General features: G+C 40.5%; 1 protein-coding gene across 1 annotated transcript in view; it reads right to left on the reverse strand.

The window, feature by feature from the left end:
• Positions 1–220: 220 nt before the first annotated feature.
• TMEM184C (transmembrane protein 184C) overlaps positions 221–24,973 on the reverse strand; it is a 28,570-nt gene continuing 3,817 nt past the window's right edge. The window contains exons 2-10 of the mRNA XM_075543719.1: positions 12,179–12,309; positions 12,053–12,089; positions 10,713–10,918; positions 7,721–7,795; positions 6,027–6,120; positions 3,610–3,722; positions 1,974–2,073; positions 1,330–1,501; positions 221–947 (exon numbers count right to left, since the gene is read on the reverse strand). Of these exons, the coding sequence (XP_075399834.1) occupies positions 682–947; positions 1,330–1,501; positions 1,974–2,073; positions 3,610–3,722; positions 6,027–6,120; positions 7,721–7,795; positions 10,713–10,918; positions 12,053–12,089; positions 12,179–12,309 (1,194 nt within the window). The 3' untranslated portion in view covers positions 221–681. The remainder of the gene's footprint in view (positions 948–1,329; positions 1,502–1,973; positions 2,074–3,609; positions 3,723–6,026; positions 6,121–7,720; positions 7,796–10,712; positions 10,919–12,052; positions 12,090–12,178; positions 12,310–24,973) is intronic.

Below are 24,973 nucleotides of genomic sequence, written 5' to 3' on the forward strand. Positions count from 1 at the left end.
CACATAGGTGCAGAATCACCACACTGATTTTACTCGTATTGTAAGCTGAACTATCAGATAAGATAGTAGATAAGCGAGGAGTAGGTGTGGTTCTATAATTTTTTAGGTGCCCCACTCCTTTTTCCTAACCTTTTTTTACTATACCTCTAATCTGGAAATTTTGGTTGAAACATTAAGGGCGTATGTTTTAAAGAATGAGAGACATAAAGTGTTGCGAAAATAAATGATAAATTCTTATTTATTGAAAGACATCCAGTTGAGAAATAAAGAAATAATTGTTAGCTTATATGGCACACGATGAAGTCCCACTAATTTATGTTTGTGAATTATGCTTTCTGTTAATTCCAAAGCACTGAATTCATGCAGCAGTGGTAGAAAGCTTTTTTTTTTTCTTCAAATATTCATCTTGATGAAGCGATGTAACACCAGGAATATTTCATTGGAGTCGTTTTCTACCATGTGAGTATGTGATATTCTATTATAAAACGAAGACTAAGTCTAGGAAATTTAGACTAATATATAAAACATAATTACTTATGTTCAATAGTTGCACTTGGCTTTCACCCATCTTCATGTTGGAATTTTCCGTCATTTATGGCTTGTCCCAAGCACAAAACCCTGAGCAACGGGATACCGGGCAATGAAGTCACACGGCAACAGCAGTTTGCTTGTGCACACAGTTCAAGAGGCCACAGACTTATCCGGAAGCTCCTTTCTCTCCCCTGTGGAGTCGCTAAACATCTCGTCAGGTACCTTCGCTGCAGTAGGGGTGGTCTGAGGGGTCACAGTGTGTCCAAATCCTTGGTAGTGGCCCATGGGTGAAGACGGCATAGACGAGGCAACTGAAATGGCGTCTTGTGATGACGACGACAATAAGCTTGTGTGTTCGTTTTGATCTTGATCCTCGGGAAAAAATTTTTTCCTAGGATGCCCCATGACTGTCCTTCCTTTAAGGTAATATAAAAGTTTCCAGATTAGCCAAGAAAAATTTTACCATTAAGAACACACTTCTATAAATAAGTGCCTCCATCTCCAACTCTAATTTGAAGAGCCTGTGGCACAGTGGTTACCTGTTGGACTACTAAGCACAAGGCCAGCAGTTCAAAACCACCAGCTGCTTCGTGGCAGAAAGATGAAGCCTTTTATTCCCATGAAGCGTTCGAGCCTCGGAAAGCCCCAGAGGCAGTCCTGCCCTGTCCTGTAGTGTTGCCATGAGTCAGAACCGACATGATGGCAATGCAAGACAGCTTAAAGTCCTTACAGTAACGGAAATGACTATTAAAAAGAAATCCTCTACATAATTAAATGAATTAAATGGTTGGTACTTACCAACATGTCTTACTTGTTCAGAAATATCATCTCGAATATCTGAGACATCCCACATGGCAAGAAAAGAATCAAAGCATGAGCCTTCCTCTGCTTCTTGGACATACGGTTTGTATGAGAAAGTGTAGTGATGAGCAATAGCAGCGAGGAACATCTCAATGCAGATGATGAAGTCCTACAGCAACAGACAGCCGTCTCGGGGCTTACATCTAGTTTTCGCAGTACAGGAAAAGCTCGCTCTACCCCGTTTCAAACGTTCAACCAACCAGCTTGGTTTCCAGAAAGAAATATATATATATTTTCACTTTCTCAGTTATTTCCCCCAAGTAAATAACTTTGATGTACGGAGGAATAGGAGCAAAGACAAGATATCGAGACTCTATCTGTATGACCTCAATCATACATTTCTTAGCAAAACCCAAACCATGCATTCTCAACCCACTGCCCATGGACCACAAGGAGAAGTGCAGAAACAGAAAGGGATTTAGGGATAAAAATCAGTTCTATTCCACTACTGGCTCTGCTACAAACTGTTATCATCAGTTTCTCTAAGTCTCAAGTTTCCTCCTCTCTAAAACAGGGAGTTAGCCAGGGCGGGTGCTGGTTAAATACCAGTCAAGTTGAAGAGTTCAGAAAGCACCACTTACCTGGAGTCCTGTCGCCACAGCTTCGACAGTTTGCCATTCCCAAGTATGTTTTTCAGAAATAACGCCAACTTTTACCAACAAAGCAATAACTACTGCTTGCCTATATGTTAGGAAAAGGTAAACGCCAAATCTACATCAAGCATAAAATGAGCAGTTGTTTTAAAAATATGCCATTTTAAGAAGTTAAGCCCCACTGCAAGCTGTGGACCACCACCACCACCCTGCCTTTACAGCACTGACACATTTTCCATTCGGAGACATGGGATATTCATTAGCTCTCAAATGAACTTAATTATTTTATTAGGGGCTCATACAGCTCTTAACATAATCCATATATACATCTGTTGTGTCGAGTACATTTGTACATAAGTTGCCATCATTTTCAAAACATTTTCTTTCTACTTGAGTCTAGGGCAATTTTGTGAGATAAATTTTGATGATGTATTTTAAGAGCATCTTTTTCTGCTTTGAAAATATGTACAAATAAAGTTTTTCCTACACAGAGACAAAACCTAACAAAATGAACTAAATGTTTATTATGTAAGTTATTACTCTTAAAGGCAGTTATTTTGAAAAAGGCAGTTATTTTGAAACCAGCCATGTCTGAAGTACTAAATCTAGAGACAGACAAGAAAGGTCCAATTCTGTGATGTGGAGTCATATAGAAACACTTTATCAGATCGAGGGAAATGATTAAAACAGGGAAGAACGGCATGCTTCAGATTTCTGTATTCAAGAGAATTCCCTCAGTGTCGCTTACAATGGAGAAGATTTTAGGGATGACCAAAATGGCAACAGCAGATTGGTCACAACGCTCTTCTTTGTGCATCACATTCCAGAGGTTCTTCTTTTCTTGTATGTCTGATTTTTAATAAATGTGCTCTATTTGTTTCTAGCACTCCTATTCCTTTACAAAGACCGCATACAGTTTTGTTTGTGCTTTAAAAGAATACTGTCGACAGAACCCAGAAGGGTTCAAGCAGCGCTTTTCAACCTGTGGTTGTGACAGCCTTTCAGAGGTCGCCTAAGACCATCGGAAAACACAAATATATCATAATATGTAATTACATATTGCTTTGTGAATAACCACTATGCTTTAATTATTTTCAATTTATAACAATGAAACGATATCCTGCATATCAGATATTTACATTATGATTCATAACAGTAGCAAAATTACAGCTATGAAGTAGCAACAAAAATAATGTTATGGTTGGGGGGGTCACCACAACATGAGGAACTGTATGAAAGGGTCCGGCATTCGGAAGGTTGGGAACCACTGGGCTACATGGTTACAGTTTTTTAAAGGCAGGCAGACATTTTGGAACAGCTGGCTAGTACAAAGTGTTAATGCACTCTGCTGTTCACAGGAAGGCTGACGGTTTGATCCTCCTACCCAGGGGTGCCTCAAAAGTCAGACGAGCAAACGAGCTCCAAACCCTATCCTGCAAACCCTGTGTGGGAGCTCCACTGTGGAGGAGCTCAGCGCTTACCCTGGTGGACATGGGGTTGCTGGACAGTGGAGTTCATCAATAGAAAACGGAGTTCTAGAGACATTAATGACTTTAAAACTCTTCCCTAGTAAACAGTTTATTGCATATTAAAAAAGGAGAACATGTAAGAGAGCAACACTTACCAAAAAGAGACAAAAACGACGAGCTTTACACACAAAAATTTGCCAACAGGTTGGATGGGACTCAGCTCTTCCTTCAGTACTTTATAAAACAGCAGCAGACAATACATGGCAAACTAGAAACAAACAAGACGAGCACTTAATTTCCGCCAGCATAACGTGGTAGTGGACACAAGCCATTAGACAGCAATGTTCAGAAGACTTTCCTGAGACTTTCTTCAATGCTGTTTACATTAGCAACGAACATCTGTGTACCACAGATAAATATATGCTATGTGACATCTTTTCAATAGAGATGTTTTATAACATTAATACTTCCCTAAAAATGTTTTTAATGTTCACTTAAAACAACCAAATAAGTTAATGATTGTTAATGGAAGAAGAGACTTTCATTCAACCAAATTTAAAATCTATCTGCTTAGTAATGGCTTTATATACAAATCATCACTGGTTTTACCAGGGTGTAAACTTATTGAATCTGTCCTATATAATATAACATAACACACTAAATATGAATTTCAATAAAATTATGACCATGAAATCTGAAATTGGAAATATTTTCTTAAAAGGCAGTATAATTTATTTTCTATAATAAATGCTTATGACAAATTACTTTGAGAAACCACTTTTAGAAATAACCTAGTATAGTGCTGACTAGCAGTGAGCATTTTTCTATCCTTATTCCATTAAAATAATATGCATATACTGTTCTAGTTTTAACAGCTATCATTATGTCAACTACAGGATTTTGCTACTTTATTATTTATTTATACTTAATATCCTGCATTGTTTCCCATGTTTCATAAGAATTACTTTTAATTTCAAATAACAGTATAACATTTTGAACAGTGAAAGGACAACATAGTTTACCTGTCTCATCACTGAGATTTTGGAATACTTTCAGCTTTTTGTTCTTAGAAAAATACAGGTTTTGTATACAAAGATATTCAGTTCCAGAAATGAAATTACTGGTTCAAAAGAATATGTTTAGAAGTGTTATAAAGCTTAATACCAAGTTTGTATGCAGCTACATCTAACTAATATTTTGAAATCATTAACCAAAGTTTTTAAGGAAAAAAAAAGCTAATTCTTGTAGGATCAGATACCTCTAGACAATTTCAGTTTGCATACATTTTATTAAAAACCTTGGCATTCTCAAATTTTCTTTAATTCCTATGATGGCAGAGAAATTTATTTTTATTCAAACCTTGTAACAGTTATATACCTAAGATACATGGCTTTCTCTCTTTACTAAGTTTTAATTTCAAGGTCTAAGTCACCAAGGCAAACAGGATCCCACCATGGATATAGATGGGGATGGGTCCCTGGGTCTGAGGGCTATCAGGGGCACTAAGGGTCAAATGGTTTAATCCTACTTTGGTGAGGGGTGGCTGGGGTTTAAAAACTTCTGAGTGGTCTACATCCACAGCAAAGAGGAAGCGGTGGTGGTGTTAGTGGAAAGGAGGGAGGCTGTGAGTGTGGGGGAGGATCAATGTCAAGGAGTCCATGAAGGAAAAGACTGTTTGGAAACTGATTGTGGTAGCAATTGTACAATTCTGCTTGATGTGATTGAACTATGGCATGACATGTATTAACTCCTAATTAATAATACAATTTTGTAAAAAGAAAGTTAAAGAGGCAAAGAAACAATCAGTCAAAGGGGATAATGAGCCACACGAACCCCAGCATACACAAGCATGATGTCCAAAGAGCATGGCCACCAAAGGTCACAACGGGGTCCTAGGTCAGACTGGGGAGAAGTGTGGAAAAGAACCCAAAACCATTTATGTGATTAGGCATGGAAACTGGTGGAACTGCCAGCACTATGGCCCTTAGACATCTTGTACGCCTGGAAACAACCTGTAGCTCAGCTTTCAGCCCAACAATCGGCCTAGAACGCGAACGCTAACTCTGGGGAGGCGCACACCCATTTGAACCATCAAGCACAGGCGGTCAGAAGGGCACATGTGTGTTCCCAGAGGCAGCCTAGAGGGGGGGGGACAGGAAAGAAAGGCACAGGGCAAAGCGGGAAGAGTGTTACACCATGAGGATTGCAATCAGTATCATGAAACAAAGGTGTGTGAACTGGTGGTTAGAGAACCAATTTATACTCACTCAGATCCATTTGTAAAAAAGGCTTTTAGTTACCAACTAGTTAACAAAGACATGTCTTTATATACAAGAGGACTTTTAAAAGGGTTGTGGAAAAACTTCATGATTTTTAAATTTTCTATTTCCATGAACATTTTTGAAGCCACCTCACATTTATAAAGATAAAAAGCTTTTTATCAAATTCTTCCTGTAATTTAATTTCAAGATTATGAAACTAAAATTTATTCCAAAGATTTTCCGTAAGAAAATGTAGTTATTTGTACTAATTTAAAATGTAAAAAAGTTAAGAAAAATAAATATTTACTCACCAATTGTGACATATTATTTATTATAACCAAGTAAGTCCAAGCATTTGAAAAGCTAAAGTTTCCTTCATCGTATACACCAAGCAGCTCACAGATTCTAAACAAAAGAACGTGACAATGAGACAACTCTGGTTGTTGGGTGCTGCTGAGCACAGCAAGCCTATTTGGCAAAGCAGGCCTGCCCCAGAGGGCGGGTTTCTGATGCTGAAATCTTTACAGGAGCAGATTGACAAGTCTATTCACCTGTGTGATTTCCAACTGCCAACCTTCTGGCTAGCAGTCAGGTGCTTAACCACTGCACCACCAAGGCTCCTTAACTTTATGTTAACCAAATCAAAGTGATTTTTAGAATATAGCATGGTCAAATCAAACACACCGTTGTCAAGTGGATTTTGACTAAATGGCAGTAGCACTGCTCTCTGGGGTTTCCAAGAGAGTAAATCTTTATGGGAACACATGGCCTCATCTTTCTCTCAAAGTGAAATTGGTGGGTTTGAACCACAGACTTTGTAGGATGCAGTCAGGGCTCCTTATTGCATGGACTCAACTCACTACCATGGAGTCAATGCTGACTCACAGCAACCCGTGTGGGTTTACAAGACTAACTTTACAGGATTGGAAGGTCCAATCTTTCTCCCGTGGAGCTGCTGGTGGTTTTGAACTATTGACCATGCAGAGTGCAGCCCGCTGCTTAACCACTGCACCACCACAGCAATACTTAAAAGCTAGGCATAGTTCATTTGACCCTTTGGTAACCACCTGATTTGGGTCACAGAGCAGATTAAAAAATTATTAAAATTTCCCCCCCCAAAATGAACAATTAGTATAGTTTTTAAAATTATGCTGCCTAATTTTCAAAAGCTTAAATTCTATAAACAAGTCTCTAACTACAGCTGCAATTTTCCCCCTTAACATTTTGTTGGAGATAAATTTTACAATGATCCAGATCTACTTAAGTAGATTATACCTTATTATCAATTCACATGTTTAACCCAAGTTTTTGAAGTGCAGAAAAATAGAGCATGCTTTCAATAGAAGTGAATTAGTCTTTGTTCTAAGGGCAAGTACTTGCTAATTCTAAGGATAATTTGGCAAGGAAAGAGTCCAGAAGTGAAGGCGTCCTTGTCTTTTTCCCTTCTTCCTCTGTGCACACACAGAACCTTAGTTAAGCTTGACAAAGAGACTAAGCATGCAACCTACTTGCTTTAAATCATTTGATGTACTTGAACTTTAGGAAATTTTTGTTTTAATGATACCCCACCATTTTACTTCAAGTCCCAAGATTTGATGGGAGTTTTAAAAAAGAAAATATATGTCTTCTTTATTGGACAACAGTGCTCATATTACTTCAGTTACTGCATGGAAAATAAAATTATGTACTTCACCTACAGTAGCATTCTTGAACTTCATGCAACAGATGTTTCTCTAAAGCTGTGTGAACATTAGCATTTGAACAGCATTTTAAGGCTCTAGGAAAGTTATGCTATTTAGCAGGCTCCTGTGGTGATTCTTTGCTGGAAATGGTCACCTTATTTGAAGACAGCAGGAGGCCTATATACTGTACTTTTCTATGGTAGAAAAGACCTGCATCATAAAAAGGTAAATTATGCTCTTTGTTTTCCTACTCAGTTGTTTCAACATTAAAAATAACAGCATGAGGATTTTTTTAAATGGCGATTTGAATTCTGTATACTTACAAAGCAATGATGGTGGTGAATGGTCTGACAACCGTATACTGTAATACACCCAGTTTGCATCTAAATAGCAGTACTCTGAAGAAGAAAAGGCATTTAGAATTCCAAGGACTCATTTAAACAGCATTAAGTTTTCTCTACAACTTTCAAATTAAGACCATTTTGCAGATGATGCCATTATTAAAAGAAAGTCTTAGAATTGAATCCTTCTGAATGTCAGTAAGGGATGAATGTGGATAGATGCCAAGCAATGATCTAAATACCATTCTTGCCATTTTCTGTTTTATTTACTAAACAAGGAAATAAGTCTGAGTATCTATTTTATCAACACGATCTTCTGAAAGGCCCTCCCTTTGTATAATCTCAAGTTTCTGAAGTGTAGCACAGAGCAAAAATGAAAAGTAGATGCCTGTGTAATTCTGGAAGAAAAAGTGAGACATAAACAAAGTACTAATGATCTGGTGTATGTGAATATATGTACATATTTGGAAAGTATTACTAACATTTAGGAGGCTGCTTTAAGTTTAGTGTTTAAATATCATTCTAGAGAGTCTCAAGGAGGAGAAACTCAGAATGGACAAAGCAAAGATCCTGCATCAAGCAGTTTTGGCTCTCTTACGGGGCTCCCTCAGTGTGGGGAATGATTCACGAAAGAAAAACAAAGGCACCAAAAGACAACTACAAAAAAAAAAAAAAAGTCTTGTGAGCCTGTATAGCCCACTTTAAAAAGCCAAAATTAAAAAAACAAACCCCCCAGATTCTCTGAGGGGCAAATGTCTGGTAGAGCACTGGTTACGCACTTTCCTGCAAGCTGCAATGTTGGCAGTTCAAAGCCACTGGCCTCGCTGTAAAAAGATGTGCAGTCTGCTTCCACTCAGAGCAGTCTACTCTTCCTCACAGGGTCACTCTGACTCGGTAGCAACAGGCTATTGTTTTAACCATAGCACTAGTTATCTGTGCTGTACATTATGCAGGTCCTAAGTTAAAGACTGTACCTCGTCTGAGAGTATCGGGGGCTTGGCATTCACCTCGTGAACACATATTATTGCATTACCAGGACGAAATAAATTTTTAGGTTCTTGGTACTAATGTGGTTCACCCCCAAATCAGCCTCTAAGGGTACAGTGTTGACGGTGATCCCTAGAGGTTGTGCTTAGTCTTGTTGCAGGGCCCTTGATAAGAAAGCACTGATTATATAAATGCTGTCCTTTCTGTCCCACTTTCTTCATAGAGCTAAGTGGGAGCTGGGTTAGATCTATAGTGCTTTATGAGTGGACTGTTAATCTGAGCCTCAGTTACATCAACGGAAACAAAAAAGAAACCACCAATCCTACCGCCAGTGAGCTAACTCTGACTCAGCCTGTAAACGTTTTTGAGGCTGTAAATCGTTATAGGAGTAGAAAACCCCATCTTTAGCCCACGGAGAAGCTAGTCCGTTTGAAGCATTGCCTTACGGTTAGCAGGCCAACTAGACAGATACCTTTAGCAGCCATGGGGCATTAATGAGCTGGAAGCTACACCTGAAGAAATTACACAGACTTTGGCAAAGGCTGGGACAAAGGATCAGGACTGTGAGAGGGCTACAATGAGTGGGTTTTATAACATACAGGCCTGAAATATGCTTAGAAGTCTAAAATTCAGAGTTTCAGGAGAGGGAACAGAGCCAGGTGAACTGAGGAGGTAATGAAAGACAGAGGGAGACATACTGTCAACCAAGCAGAACTAAAAATACAAAAAGCCACCGACTTGGTTTTTCCAACACCAGCACCCTCATATGCGCGCGCACGTGCGCGCGCGCGCGCGCGTGTTGTTGTTGTTGTTGTTAAGGTCAGATCTGACCCAGACCTTTTTGAAGTTCCTTATATAAAAGGCAAGCTAGCTGGTGTTACTGGAATAACTATTGTATGATACTGGAATAAATATTGCTGTTTCTTTGCTATTTCATACCTTGCACCGTTTCTTTACTCAAACTCCCTTTCCATTGTCTTAAGAGATCAGGTTTTGCCATGAACTATTAAGTCTAAGATAAATTACTGTATATACTCGAATACAAGCCGACCCGAGTACAAGCCAAGGTACCTAATTATTACCTGGGAAACCAGAAAAACTGATTGACTCGAGTATAAGCCTAGGGTGGAAAATGCAGAAGCTATTGGTGAGTTCCAATAATCAAAACAAATGAAAATAAAATTACTAAAAATTGAGACATCGGTGGGGTAATGTATTTAAATATTTATTTTAAATAAAAAACATCAAAGGACAAGTCATTTAACATTAGTAAACTAGCACAGAAAGTGGAAAATAGGTTTAACAAAAACAATAAGGTATCAACCAAGGTAAAATGTAATGAGTTAAAATCCTTCAAAACTGGATTCCTCATCGTCATCCGTATCCCAATGCAGAGTTTCAGCTGGTGTGAGGTCATCATAGACGCTGTCCTCACTGAGATTGCCGTCATCACCATCACTGCTGTCATTTTCATACAAAGCGCAGTCTTCACTGTCATCCATAGCATTACTAATACTACATTTCTGGAAGGCACGTCACACCATGTCTTCTGGAATGTCTTCCCAAGCATCTCGAACCCACTTTGCTATTAACTCTATGTCAGGCTTCATGAGATTTCCTCCTTTTGTTAGTCGGGCTTGACCAGATGACCTGCCACTGACCTGTGTATAAGCCAAACCCCAATTTTTCAGCACATTTTTTGTGCTGAAAAACTCGGTTTATACACAAGTATATACAGTAATCTCTTCACATGATTGCTTTGTCTTGCAATACTTTATGTTTTCTAGGTAAAATGAGTAATGTAAAGGTGGCAAACTGATATGTGTAGATTATAAAGCTTATTTTCTTGGCAAGGGCAGGGACATATTATATACTGTTTTTTCCTGCTCCTTAACATGCATGCTGCCTTATAGGCATCAGACTGGAACTTAAGAACTCTGCTTCAGAAAACTAAAACATAAACACAATTCAAAAGAAACATACTTACTCTCCCATAGACCATGGTGGACAGCAACATAAAGGAGGGAAATGTTTCTGTTGATCTTTGGCTTCAAGGATTAAGACCAGATTTGGATACCGAGTAGTGAGATAATTGGTAAGGAATCCCATAAAGTTGTAAATAACATAAGCTTCATAGCATTCTCTGCAAGTATCCACATAGATTGCAATGCTGGGGTACTTCAAAGCCACCCACTACGGAAAAGCACAGATGTTAAAAGTAGTTGCAGTGTACGATGAAATAACCATCTCAATTCATGGTTGTGGCAGTCACCTCATCTGGTGTCAATTTAAGGATTAAGAGTGTAGGGGTGGACTCAAGGCTGTCAATCTGGTACTTTCTCCTTGGAGGTGGAAGACACCTCTCTCTCTCTCTGCTACTCTTTGGGAGACACTGCAGAAGACAAGCCCCATGGACGCAACCAGACAGACCTCGGAAACCGGAGAAGCCATAGAGAGACCCCTGCCAGCGCTGAGATGTTTCCAATGACACTGGATCCAAAGACTTTCTACCCACTGGCCTGTGATCTTCTGCATTTGGCACCATTGCATGTGTTTCGTGAGTCTGAAGAGGACTTTATAGATTGATATCGGAAATATGGGCTAATATCAGACTTATGGACTTGATCTGGACTGGGCTGGGATGTTTTCTGAATGTTCAATTGCTCTTGTATATAAATCTCTTTCTCATACACATATGTGTGTCCATGGATTTGTTTCTCTAGTCTACCCAGACTAACACTATGGTATTCACGGAGCTAGTGTGCAAATGTGAGATGTCTTGGGCTACCAGGCAATTTGTGAAATGAATTTTCAAAAGGAAGAAAATGCTCGGATAATAGGAAACCAAAAAGTACGTATATGTTTAGTTAAATACGGAGGGATTACATTAAGTACTCGAGTTCTTAAACCTGAAATTTATCTTGACTAAGTTCTATGTACTCCAAGTAGGACCACTCACTCTCTGCAAGCACTGCATAAGGGAATTCAGTGGGGAGGGCACTTTGGGTTTTCATTCAAATATAAGATTTAATTTTTTTAAAAGGTGAATATAGTTTTAACTTACACTCTTTTAAAAAGTTGCACTCTTAAAAGGATTAAGAGTTACTGAAAATTTTAAAGATTGACACTGAATTTTAAAAACTACACTTTTGTACTTCCTATTGTTATACTCATTGTCCTCTAGTCACATGAAAAACAACTACCTTCTCGGTTTGCATTAATCTGACGCATCATCAAGCACTATGCTTTCATTACCTTAAGCACTGACTCTATCGTTATCATCATCCAAGAACCCTTTGTTAGTGAGATAAAATGAAACATACTTACACTGTCTAAACTGTATATGGGAACCATCCAAAGTATCCTGTGAGAAAAGCAAAGATTAAAGAAACACATTTTAGGAGGTGGGAGAGCCAATGTAACACTAGTAGATCAACACATGCGAACGTTTACCTTATGATCGGCTTTTGCAGTTCAGGTTGTGTGTAATGCACTAAGTGCTGCAGTATCACCCAGAGAGATATAGGGATAGTCAGCAGCAGAAAGATCCCAGCAATAAACCATGCCTTCGTGTGTATCCCAACCTTAAGAAGCAAAAGAACGTATTAGCATATTGTGATGAAAACCAAGACCTAAATATACTTCTTTCTTAGATTACTCAGGCAGCTAAACACGCTCTACCTGACTAGTAGCTATTTTATTTTTTCTTCAGTGGATAATCTATTTGTGTTTTTGGAGGGATGGAGACACATTTTTCCTCATGGGCTTTTATGAACATTAGTATCATGCTATGCACTGTCCTCTGTTGTCATCTGCCTTTCGAAAATTTGATTAGAATGCTTAGGGACGCACAGAAGCGCTAAGGTTTTCTGCAAGCCACGTCTCAAAGTCCTTCAGTTTTTTTACTTGGCTTTGATGCCTGCAAAGCTAAACCTACACCTGCATTTTCTTCAAGTTTTACTGTTAAATTTAGAAGGTAAAAAAAGAAAGAAAATGGCAAAAACTGTTATGTTCTTTTTTATCTTCAGAGGGGTCAGTAGCCAGAGCCAGACCCTGTACATACCATATGCTGTCACATGATCCTTATAATCTGCAGCAACCAGTAAATTCTGCTCTGATGAAAACAGCCACAAACTATACTAAGCTAATGAGCATGACTCCATCCAACAGAACTTTATTTACAAAACTGTAGGCCTGTTTGCTGATCCCTCCAATACACTGGTGTTGTGTGCCATGTCAATTCTGACTTATAACAAGGCTGTGGGGCAGGAGGGAACTGCTCCACTGGGTTTTATTGGCTGTAGCCGCTACAGGAAGTAGATACTCAGGTCTTTTCTCCCTGAGGGTTCAAACTGCTGATCTTTCAGTTGGCGGCCAAGTGCTTAACCATTCCGCAACCAGGGCTCCCTTCTAGTGCACCAAACCCATTGCTGTTGAGTAGATTCCAACTCATAACAATGCTGTGGAACTGAGTAATTTCCCATAGTGTTTCCAAGCTTGTAATTACTCTTGACCAATGCAGACTACCACATCTTGTTTCTGCAGTGGCTGCTTTCAAAAAATGCCCACCTTCTGGTTAGAAGTCAACTGCTTTAAACATTGCCCTACCAGGACTCCTTTCAAATACATTACTGGTGGTCAACTGAGGGCCCCTGGCTCAAGCATATAGAAGCTCTGTAACTTCCACTGTGGCTCTGCCCAGTAGATCTCAAAAAGCAACGATTCCAGCCTGAGTGGGGATACCCCTGGTTCTGACTGGAGAGTGGGGTAAAGCCATATGAAAACTCTTCCACAAAATGCAAGGTAACGAAGTGATCACTGAAGATATGACTGCTATACTAAAGTGAACTGAAGAAATCAGATGGTGCCAGTTATTAGATAGAGTAGCATCTGTGAACTGATCACAAGGATCTACACGTGACCTCCTCCCTGGGGAATGGACAACAGAAAAGTGGGTGACGGGAGACGTCGGACAGTGTAAGATATGATAAAATAATAATTTATAAGTTATCAAGGGTTCATGAGGGAGGGGGAAGCGGGGAGAGAGGGGGAAAATGAGCTGATGCCAGGGGCTTACATGGAGACCAAATGTTTTGAGAATGCTGATGGCAACAAATGTACAAATGTGCTTTACACAGTTGATGTATGTATGCATTGTGATGAGTTGTACAAACCCCCAATTAAATGATTAAAAAAAAAAAGGAATAGCATCTGTGGTCTTGAAGGCTTGAGTTAAAACAGTCATCTAAGTGAGGCGTCAGTTGCCTGGACATGGAAGGATCACATCAGCCCACATGATCCAAGGATTATAAGTAATAAAATCCAGGACCAGAATAATAAAATCCAAGACTAGAAGAGGGAATTATATTAGAGTTTACTTTCTGAGCACTCAACATGTACAAGGCGACAGGTGACGGTGAAAGCCCCAAATCCATTTTCTGAGCCCTCACATGGATGCAATCTCCAGTGAACTCCCTTGGGCCACTGACCAGGGATGTAAATAAGTATTTATGTGGGTTACTGCAGATATAGTTAGGTTAAATTTTAACATTTTACTATTTGTTTTCCTTATTGCTCTATTTGTAATTTATTCTAGTTTCTATTTTCTTCTGCTTTCTTTTGGGTTGACGTTTCTTTGTGTTTTATTTTGTTGTTGCTGATGGGGTTTGGTTTTTGTTTTGGTGTGATTTTCTTCATAAGAAATTTGGGGTGAGTAAATCTGTGGAGACAGTAGCTAGATTACTAGCACCTTAGGTAGGTGGTGCAAATAGCAAACAATGCTCTTGGCTGTTAATTGGAAAGCATGCTAGGTTGATCCCACCTGGAGGCACGCAGAAGAAAGGTCTGGCAGGCAGTCTGTTTCAGTCATTGACTATTTATTGGCGCACTGTTCCACTCGGACACACACATGAGGCTGTGTGTCAATTCAACACAAACGAATTTTATCTCTGAAGATAAAATCCCTGGTTGCCTAGTATGTACTAGTGGACTGTGGGCTGCATAATTTTACTACTTCAAAATCACGACTAGGCTCTCTGTGGGAGAAAGAGGAGGCTTTCTAATCCTGTAAAGAGTGACAGTCCCAGAAACCCACAGGGGGCAGTTCTACCCTGTCCTATAGGGTCATCATTAGTTGGTATAGACTCAATAGCAGTGAGTGAATAGGAGGGAAAAGGCAGGGCAGAAAGATCGAGGAAGGATTTCTATTCATTTTAAATCTGCACTATATATAGTGATTACACTGGAGATACACTGCCAATTAATAAAATAGAATTTTAAAAAGAAAAAAACAGCACCTTAGGATTATGACAAGGGAATTTGGAGGGGAATGGAGAGCTAATAATATTGGAAACAAAACAAAGAAAATGATATAAAATTGATTGTGGTGATTGTACAGTTCTTTTAAATATATCGGAGCTATTGAATTTTATAGTACACGAATTATATATCAGCAAAATGGTTACAAAACATGCAGAATGAAAGCGTATTTTGATGTACAGTTCAGCTCATAAGATAAATAAAGGGAAGAAGGGTGGTAGTGTAAGCTGTAGATTCCAGTAGAAAGTAGAACCAGGGAATATGAACAAATGCAGAGGCTGCCTGGGAAACTGTTACTCACTGTAATCTAAGGACAGGGTTTGAAGGAAAAGGGAAAGCTTTGGGCCCCGCTGATCCCAATTTTGGAAATGAAACTCTTAGGAGCTTCAAAGGGCTGCACTCTCGGTGAAAGGGTACAACTGAAAATACCGACCTACCAGCAAGATAACTAAGCCTGGTGTGGCAGTTACATAATCTCCTGTCAACTTGAGCGAAGGGGTGGAGTCTGGCCTGTCAATCAGGTAATAGCCAATGAGGCCTCTGCATGGGCATGGCCTTCTCCTGAGGATTCTGGGCACTTCTGTCTTCCTCCCAGGTGGTGGGACACCCATTCCCTCTGTGAGACATTCCTGTTGACAAGCCAAATGACGCTAAACTGATGGAGCCAGAACCCTAGAGTTGGAGGAGCCCTGTGGGAACTCACACCAGCGCTGAGATGCTTCCACCGCCACTGGATTCACAAGACTGTCTACCCATTGGCCTGAGATCTTCCTGCATTCAGCATCACTACGTGTGTTGCAGGAGTCTGAAGAGGAATTTATAGACTGGTATTGGACAAATGGGCTAATATCAGACTTATTCACTTGATCTGGACTGGGCTGCTTTCTTAATATACAATTACTCTTTATATAAAGTTCTTTCTTAAACACATATGAGTGTCTATGAATTTGTTTCTCTAGTCTACCTGGACGAACACACCTGGTCTTGAAAAAGAAAGTCTCCAGAGGACCCAAATCTAATGCTTTACCTACGGGTGAGATTTGAATAAACACTATCTCTAACACATTAATACAACTCCTAGTTATTGATAACTTTAAGACTCTTGGCAGATGCAAACCAAAAATGACAGTCTTATACAAAAAAAAATGGGACCTACTGAAGTAGACAGCACAAAATGATAAAAAACAGCAGGAGGAAACAACCTACCCTCAACAGGTGTTATCGGTGACTGGGCAGATCGGAATCTAGTGCTGAAGATGACAGCTGGGTTGCAACACGATTAGTGAAATACGGCAATGGTGTTAGATTGTATGACAACTTGAACCTGTGTGAAAGTGTAAGGGATGAGGCCAAGCTGTCAATCAGCACAGACTGATGATACCTCCTTGAGGGTGTGGCCCTTTCCAAAGAGTCCGTGAAAACGTCTCTCTCTCTCTCTCCTGCTCCTTCATCCTCCTTGCTTGCTGGTATTGTGTGTCTGAAGAGGCTAGCATTGGACCCAGAGACTTGAGTTGGACTGGGATGGGGCTCCTTTTTTGGCGTGTTTTAATTAAAAGATCATTTATTGGGGGCTCTTACCGCTCTTATAACAATCCATACATCAATTGTATCAAGCATATTGCTGTTAGGTAGCATGATAGGGGGTTGTTCCTCTCCATGCTTAGGGGCCCCCTACAGGAAGTTGGAAGCCGATGAAGGCTAACGGGCATGCGCAAATTCAGGCCCTTGAGCCAGGAAAAGTGGTTGGCCGTGTTGAAGCCCCTAAAAACTGCAACTTGGAGACCACCAACCACCACCCTCTTTCCCCACTTAGCTCCCCCTTGTGCCTGGCTGTGCTATGGTCTCTCTCTCCTCGGGTCGCCACGTGTGTGGGGTGCAGTCCTGTGTGTGAGACTGTAAAACTTGAGACTTCTATCCTGTATAAAAACACACTGGGATCAAAAACCTGGCTTCGGCGTGAATTTCTTTCTCATGCAGCAAGAATTGAGGTATTTCCCACCTGAGGAATCTAACATCGCCATCATTATTTTCTAAACATTTACTTTGTATTTGAGCCGTTGGCATCAGCTCCTTTTTCTTCCCCTCTCTCCCCACCTTGTGACCCCTTGATAAATTATAAATTATTATTAGAGACTCCTTGATAAAATATTATTGATATAAAATTCTTTCTTAAACATATGGACATCACTGGTTTTGTTTTCTCTAGGCCATTCAGCCTAACACAAGGGTTTAATCTATGTTCAGTAGTAGTTTCTGAATGAGAATCAAAATAATTGGTAAAGCAAGGACTATCTAATGAAATAATGGCAATAATCTCCAGAAGTGACCAGCTGCTTTTTACCCACTTAGTATATTATAGACTCTTCTTGGATAGACATGCATAATCTAATTAAACCAATCTCAAGTATTCAGGCTGTTGGTAATTTTTTACTATTGAACAATCATTTCAATATGAAACAAGACTGCAGGAAAAATATGGAAGTGAATAAATCCATGCTTGTATGTAAAACATAAACACATTTACTGAGTGCTGGCTGCCTCAAACATGGTTATATACTCTCCAGGCATTCCATGGTTGAACCCTCCTGTCTGGGAATTGCCACCACAACCACGGTGCAAACAGATTTTACTCTAATGTACTTCTTATGTACAACCATAGCAGCTATTTTTAAAACCTCAATTCATTGTAAGCACATTTGATTAACACTGTCGTTTTAAAAATGTAATTTCTAAACATATACTTCGAACCCTCTCATTCTAGAGCTGAAGTAATCTATTTGCCTTCTGGTATTTCTATGGGGGAAATTATTCATTTGACTTCAACTTCTTCCATTCGAGAGGCCTGAGGTAAAGAGTTTTCGGCTAATTTGTGATCCCTCATTGAAGAGTATGATTTCTTTTTCCCCCTTTCAATGCATGTTATATACATTTGTGTCCTCCAAATTATGTGCGGAATTCCAGCTTCCCACACCTATAGAAGAGCCCTGAGGCACAGTGGGCTAAATGTTTCATTCCTAAGCTCAAGGTTAGCAGTTTGACTCTACCAGCCACTCAGTGGGAAAAAGATGAGGCTATTTGTTCCTGGAAACAGATAGGGAAACCCTAGGGAGCACGTCTACTCAGCCCCATAGTGTGACTATGAGTCAGTATCAACTCAGTTGCGGTGGGTTTTACCTATAGATGTATGACTGTTTGGAAATAGGATTTCTTTTTTTTAATTGTTGTTAATGAGATGTCAGTGTAGAGTAAAATCCGAAGCTTGACCACTGCTGATTTATAAAAGGCCTGAGAAGACACATAGACACACACGGGGAGAAATCGATGCTTATGTAGATCATCTACAAGGCAGGGGCACAATGGTGCCAAAGAATGCCCAGAGCTACCATTACGGTGGAGGCCTCCAAACTGTAAGCAAATAACTTTCTTTTCAGTAAAACCAACTACATGTGGTATTTATGTTACAGCAGCGCTAGTAACTTAAGACAATACAAATGATAACTTTTTAAAGAAAACACAAGTGGCCATTTATTTTGGTATTTGAGAGTTGGCCAATTAAAAATTAACATAGAACTGAAACCCAAAATTTCTGGTTTTACTGTTTAGAACAGGGGTGGGAATGTCCAGCCCAAGGGCCACATAAGTCCTGCAACATCATCAATATCAAAATCATCAGCAGGCCGCACCAAAGAGAAGCATTTTCAGCCATCAGAGGGGTGTGTTAATAAAATGTTTGACCAAACAGAGGGGGCTAATTTTAAAGTTGATAATTTTGTAGGGCCTACAAATGATGTGATAGATGTCCAAATGGCCCTGGGCAGAAAAAAGATTCCTCACCCCTGATCTAGAACTAGGTGCCTGCTCCCCATTAGAAGCCAAAGATTAAGGAAACATAAAAAAGAATATAGGAAACAAGTGTATTTTTATTATGCTGCACACAAAAACGTGACACTTTAAAAAAACAAAAAAAATCCAAAAGTCTAAGGGTGCTAGAGAGCCAAGAGGATTAATCAAAGAAATGAAATGAAAGCAAACAGGCCAAGATGAAGATTCTGAAAAGAATGACTTGTGCTTAGCTCAATTGTATTTAAAATTAAGCATTCATTCCAGTGATTTTTTAAAAATTCCATATTTAGACATATTCTGAGTTTTCTCTACTGTAAGGTGAACAAGAACTGCACTGCAGGTAAGAATGGTCACAGAAGTCAGACTATCCCCAGTGTCACGACTTTGTCCATGTAGAAACTCCTGCATTGCTGTATGGTTTTGCTGCGTGTATTCTCCACAACAGAGAACAGTACTGCCACGTAACTGCAGTGCCCACATTTGTCTTGTGATCGCCTTAGTGCCAAAAGTAGAATGTGGTGGTAGATGTAAACAGAGGAATTATGTGATTGTGACTAATGCAGGGCAGCATGCTGAAAGAGAGAACGTTCTTTTTCAAACACTCAGAAGACAAGTGTCTGGAGAATTGAGTCATCAACAGGATAAACCCATTGCTGTGGAACTGATGACAATTCAGTCACCTTGTAAGGACACTGGAGTTCACAATAGCGTTTCCAAAGCTGTACATCTTTAGGGAAACAGACTGGCACCCCTTTTCCCAGCAAAATGGCTTGTGAATTTGAACCATCAACCTTTTTGTTAGCAGCCAAAGGCTTTAAGCTTTGAGCCAACAGAGCTCATCACAGTATGACTGGTAGGTGCCGAGTTGGTTGATCCAGTGATCCTACTGTACAACAGGATGAGATACTGTCCTGTCCTGTGGCATCCTCGCAACTGTTACAATTAAACCCATTGCTGCAGCTACTGTGTCAATCCATCTCACTGAAGGTCTTTCTGTGGATGACCTCTCCACCTGTCAGTTTATTGTGCTTGGTGGCTTATGTGTTGCCGTGATGCGAGAAACAATGCCACCAGTATTTCAAATGTCAGCAGGGTCACACAAGGTGGACAGGCAAGGACAGACTAGAAAGAAGGAATCAGTGATCCACTTCTGAGAGGTTATTCAGGGAACACCTCATGAGTAGCGGTAGAACACACTGATAAAGTGCTGGAAGATACGCCCATCAGATTGGAAGGCACTCAAAACAGAACTGATCTTACAGACTAAGATGGAGCAAAGCTTTGGGGGCCTTCATGGGTTGATGGGAACACAACTCAAAAGGACAAGAAACAGTTGCAAGCAGACAATAATCAGCATCACAGTATAAAAAAAACAAACCAAGCCAAGCCAAACAACTCCAACTCACTGCCACTGAGTCCATGCGACTCACAGCAACCCTGTAGGGAAGAGTAGAATGCTTCTGCGAATTTCAGAGATTGTAACTCTTTCCAGGAATAGAAAGTCCTGTCTTTCTCCTGGGGAAAGGCTGGTGGGTTTGAACTGTTGACCTTATGGTTAGCAGCTCAATGTGTTGCTCTTGGCACCACAGTATAGTTAGACTAAATACTCTGCAGCATCGGGCTTAGCATTGCTTTAATATGACAAGTGGCAATATAGTTTCGGAAGAAAAAAAAAGGATTTGCCCACATTAATGTCAACTTGAATTATTGATTACAAAGTTATTTATAGTTTGAAGATTTCATTTTAGGGCTATTAAAAAAGCTCTACTCATCAGAAATAATGCCCGGTATATGTGTGTACATAAGTAAATATTGTAAAACAAATCAGTACTGGGAACCCGTATAATCGAACATAATGACTAAATATTTTAATTTACATTTATCTCAAAAGAAATTATTAAAAATTGAGACCCAATGATATAAGCTCACCATGTGCGTTATTCTTAAAACTCCTCAGCCCTACCCTGGAAGCGAGAGAAGTAGATTTGTTGAGAGAAAGTTGAGGAAAGAAGAAGGGAAGAGAAAAGTTAGTGATGAGTGCTAGGAGGGGTTCCTTCAGACGGAATCCTGCTGGGGGCAGAGAGGAGCCCTGACAACGGGAGGAGGCCCAGGGATAAGCAGGACTGAAAACACTCAGCTACAGAGCAAGGTGCCATCATGTGGGCACTTAAGTTGCTTGACTTCAATTATACAGGCTCAGCCAGAGTAAGAACAAAACGAGTTTACACACGTCAGCCGGCGTGCCAGTAGTCTATGCCCTAACAGGGACAAGGGATGCGCTATGGATCTCCAGAGTCTCAGTTCCCACAGTGAGCACATTGCAGTTCTACTGTTTAAAGAAGTCAGTGTTTTTTATACAAAGCTCTCCCTCATCATAAGCCAGCTACTTTATCTACTGCTCATCTGTTGTTTCTATTCTGATACGGATTCATAAGGACCTTACGGGGCAGAACTGCCCCATGGGGTTTTTGTAGGCTGTAAACTTTACAGAGGGCATATGGCCAAGTCATTTCTCCTGCAAAGCCACTGCTGCTGGGTTCAAACAAACCTTGTTGGTTAGCAGCCAAGCATTTAACCATTTCACCACCAGGGCTCTTCAGTGGTAAGTAGAGGAAAGCACATTTTGTAACTTCGTGCTTCACGGGCAGCCTACGCCCTTCTAAGATGTTATTGCGCAGAGACGAATAGCTGCTTCAATGCAACACTAATGGCTGCAGTTTTAGAACAGCAGTAATAATTACACCGAGCACCTACTGAGCACTGGTTAACACCAGTAAGCATTTTGGACACTTCAACACATTCAGGAGACAATGCTAAGGATATTATACGCTAAGGCAACTAAAGTTATACCTAACACAATGGGATCATAGCCACTTAGCTCTCTGCTTCAGTGTTCACAATGACACAAAATCCTATACTTTAAGTGGATGCATAAGCAAATGTGGTGCAGAAAGCTGGTGGAGTCTGGCTATCAAAAAGGTAGAGTACCTGGGGTTTTAAAGGCTTGAAGTTAAACAAACGGCCATCTAGCTGAAAAGCAACAAAGCCCACACAGAAGAACCACACCGGCCTGTGTGATCATGAGGTGTCAATAGGATCAGGTATCAGGCATCCAAGACCCAGAACAAAAAAATCATATCAATGTGAATGAGGGGGAGTGCAGATTGGAGACCCAAGGCCCATCTGCAGACAACTGGACATCCCCTCACAGAAGGGTCACAAGAAGACATGATTCAGGGTGCATATAGCACCAATGAAACACACAACTTTCCTCTAGTTCCTTAATGTTTCCTTCCCCCAACTATCATGACCTTACAAATCGGATTAGACCAGAACATGCACACTGCTACAGATGAAAGCCTGAAACACAGGAAATCCAAGGTAGATAAACCCCTCAGAGCCAACAACGAGAATAGAGATACCAGGAGGATAAGGGGATGGTGGGAAGAGAAAGGGGGTATCGATAACAAGGATCAACATATAACTTCCTCCCAGGGGGATAAACAACAGAAAAGTGGGTGAAGGGCAACAGAGAATGATTTAAGATATGAAACTAATAATCAATAACTCATCAAGAGTTCACAATGGAGGGAGGGTGGGGAAGGAAGGGGGAAATGAGCTAAAATAAAGGGCTCAAGTAGAAAGAAAATGCTTTGAAATTGATGGCAGCACATGTACAAATGTGCTGGACACAATGGATGATTGTATGGATTTTGATAAGAGATGTAAGAGCCCCAATAAAAGTATTTAATTTTAAAAAGTATGCTTCATACAATTGATATACAGATTGTTATAAGAGCTGTAAGAGCACCCAATAAAAGGATCTTTTAATAAAAACAATTTTTTTCCAGTATGGTGAGGAAAGCAATGTCTGGGATCTTAAAGGCTTGTATTTGAACAAAAATTATAAACAGCTAATTTGGAGAAGGCTATGGAGGACAGTGGAGGAAACCCAAACCCATCTGCAGGGTGTCTAGTCAGACTGAGCGGCTGGCAGATCTGCTCTAGTCAAGGCAAGAATCCCACACAGCCTTACTATTATATTAGGCGGAGACCACTGCAATCCTGATTATGTGGGATCAAACTCAGTACCAGGCCAGTTGTCCTCCCTACAGTCACGACCTGAATTAGTATTGGGTACAAGTATTCCATGACAGAAATTCTTCCCTGGTGTTTTGAACGTTGATATTTATAATAATATTACCACCTTAGTGAGACTTGTCTGGTACTATTTTCTGTTGGGTTGCCCAGCTGTTAAGTACAGGAGGAATGGATGTATGATGATAACTGTTACAAGGAGTTGTAGGGAATGCAGGGGTGGGGGGTGGTGAGGGAAAGGGGGATTTCTGGAGTGAACAGTGAAGGGAGGGAGCACTAGAACTGATAGTGCTTGCACAACTCAGTTTGAAAGTGATGTGTTCATGGTGGCGGGGGTTGGGGGAGGCATGGAAGGACTCTAAGATAGATGTGGTGGTGATTATAAAACTCCCCTTGATGTGACTAAATGATTGAACTGTTCGGTTGGATGATATGTGAATTATGTGCCAATAAAACTGTTAGGGAAAAAAAGTGAAAAAAATCCCTATACTTTAGGCTTTTTAAAAGGATTAACAGAGAGTATACCTTAATCTTGGGAACATGCTCTATTCACTGCCTGTCACCTTAAAAAAAAAAAAGGTAAAAAAATCCTTTCTTAATCTCACACTTTTTCCACTGCACCATTCATTTCTTAAGGCCCCACCAGAGCTGAAATGCTCAAAGCAAAAATTGTCATACTCTCAATAATTCCATTCTTTTAGCCTTATAAATGAAACAAAAACAATCAAAGAGCTTAGTGCCACTGAGTTGATGCTGACTCATAGTGACCCTATAGGGCAGGATAGAGCTGTCCCTGTAGTTTCCACAAGATCGTAAGTTTTTACAAAAGTAGAAAGCCCATCTTTCTCTCAAGGAGTGGCTGGTGGTTTCGAATAGGTGGCTGATCTTGCAATTAGCAGCCAACTCATAACCATCAGGGATCCTTTGGCCCTTATAGATCCACTAAAACCATTATTAGTATCACCATGGAAAGAACTGGTTGATATATTGAGCCTGGTTGCATAATGGGTTAAACACTGAGCTGCTAACCAGAAAGTTGACTGAATATTAGCTGCTCCAAAGGAGACAGATGAGACAATCTCCTTCCCTAAAGATTTACAGCCTTACACAAGGAAACAGACAAGCTCTAGGAGGCAAAGGTATAGATAGGGAGAGTAACAGAGGTGTGCACTTATGTAAATACATGAATCCATAACAACAGTGGCATCAGCCTAAGTACATATATTTATAAAACAATACGCAGGCTGCAGATGCGCCTTGGGTCTTGGCTCATACCTTCCCTCAATACAAGAACACTTTGTTCTAACATATTGGCAGAACCCCCCCCCCACACACACACACACAATTGCTGAAGACAAAATGGGTACATGAGCAGATGTGGTGAAGACAGAGGATGGTGCCTGGCTACTAAAAGATATAGTGTCTTGGGTCTTAAAGGCTTGAAGTTAAAGAAGCGACCACCCAACAGTGAAACAAGCACACATTGAGGAAGCACACCAGCCGGTGTGACCGTGAGGTGTCATCGAGAGCAGGCAACGGGCATCAGAAGATTCACAACAAACAGTAAACAAAAATGCATTGGTGAGAATGGAGGGAGGTTGGAGCGGAAACCCAAAGGCCATCTATGGACAATGGAACATTCCCCCACAGAGGGGTCACAGGGAGAGGATGAGCCATTTAGGGTGCAGTAGAGCACTAATGGGTCATGCACTATACCTGATTCCTTGAGGCCTCCTCAGCCCCCACTGTCATGACCCCAGTGCCGCCTCCCACTCTGGACGAGATGGGAGCAGGTTCACAGGTATGGGCAAGAGATAAAACTCACAACACAGTGAACCCAGGAACAGGAATGGGAATACAGATAACAATAGGGGGAAGGGAAGGAGGGTGGGGGAGCATGGATTGCAATGAATGGCACATAACCACACACCCCCATCCAGGGGGAAGAACAGAAACCAGAGGGGAAGGGAGACAGGGGTCAGTGTGACA

Source organism: Tenrec ecaudatus, chromosome 3 (assembly GCF_050624435.1).
Source record: "Tenrec ecaudatus isolate mTenEca1 chromosome 3, mTenEca1.hap1, whole genome shotgun sequence".
NCBI lineage: Eukaryota > Metazoa > Chordata > Mammalia > Afrosoricida > Tenrecidae > Tenrec > Tenrec ecaudatus.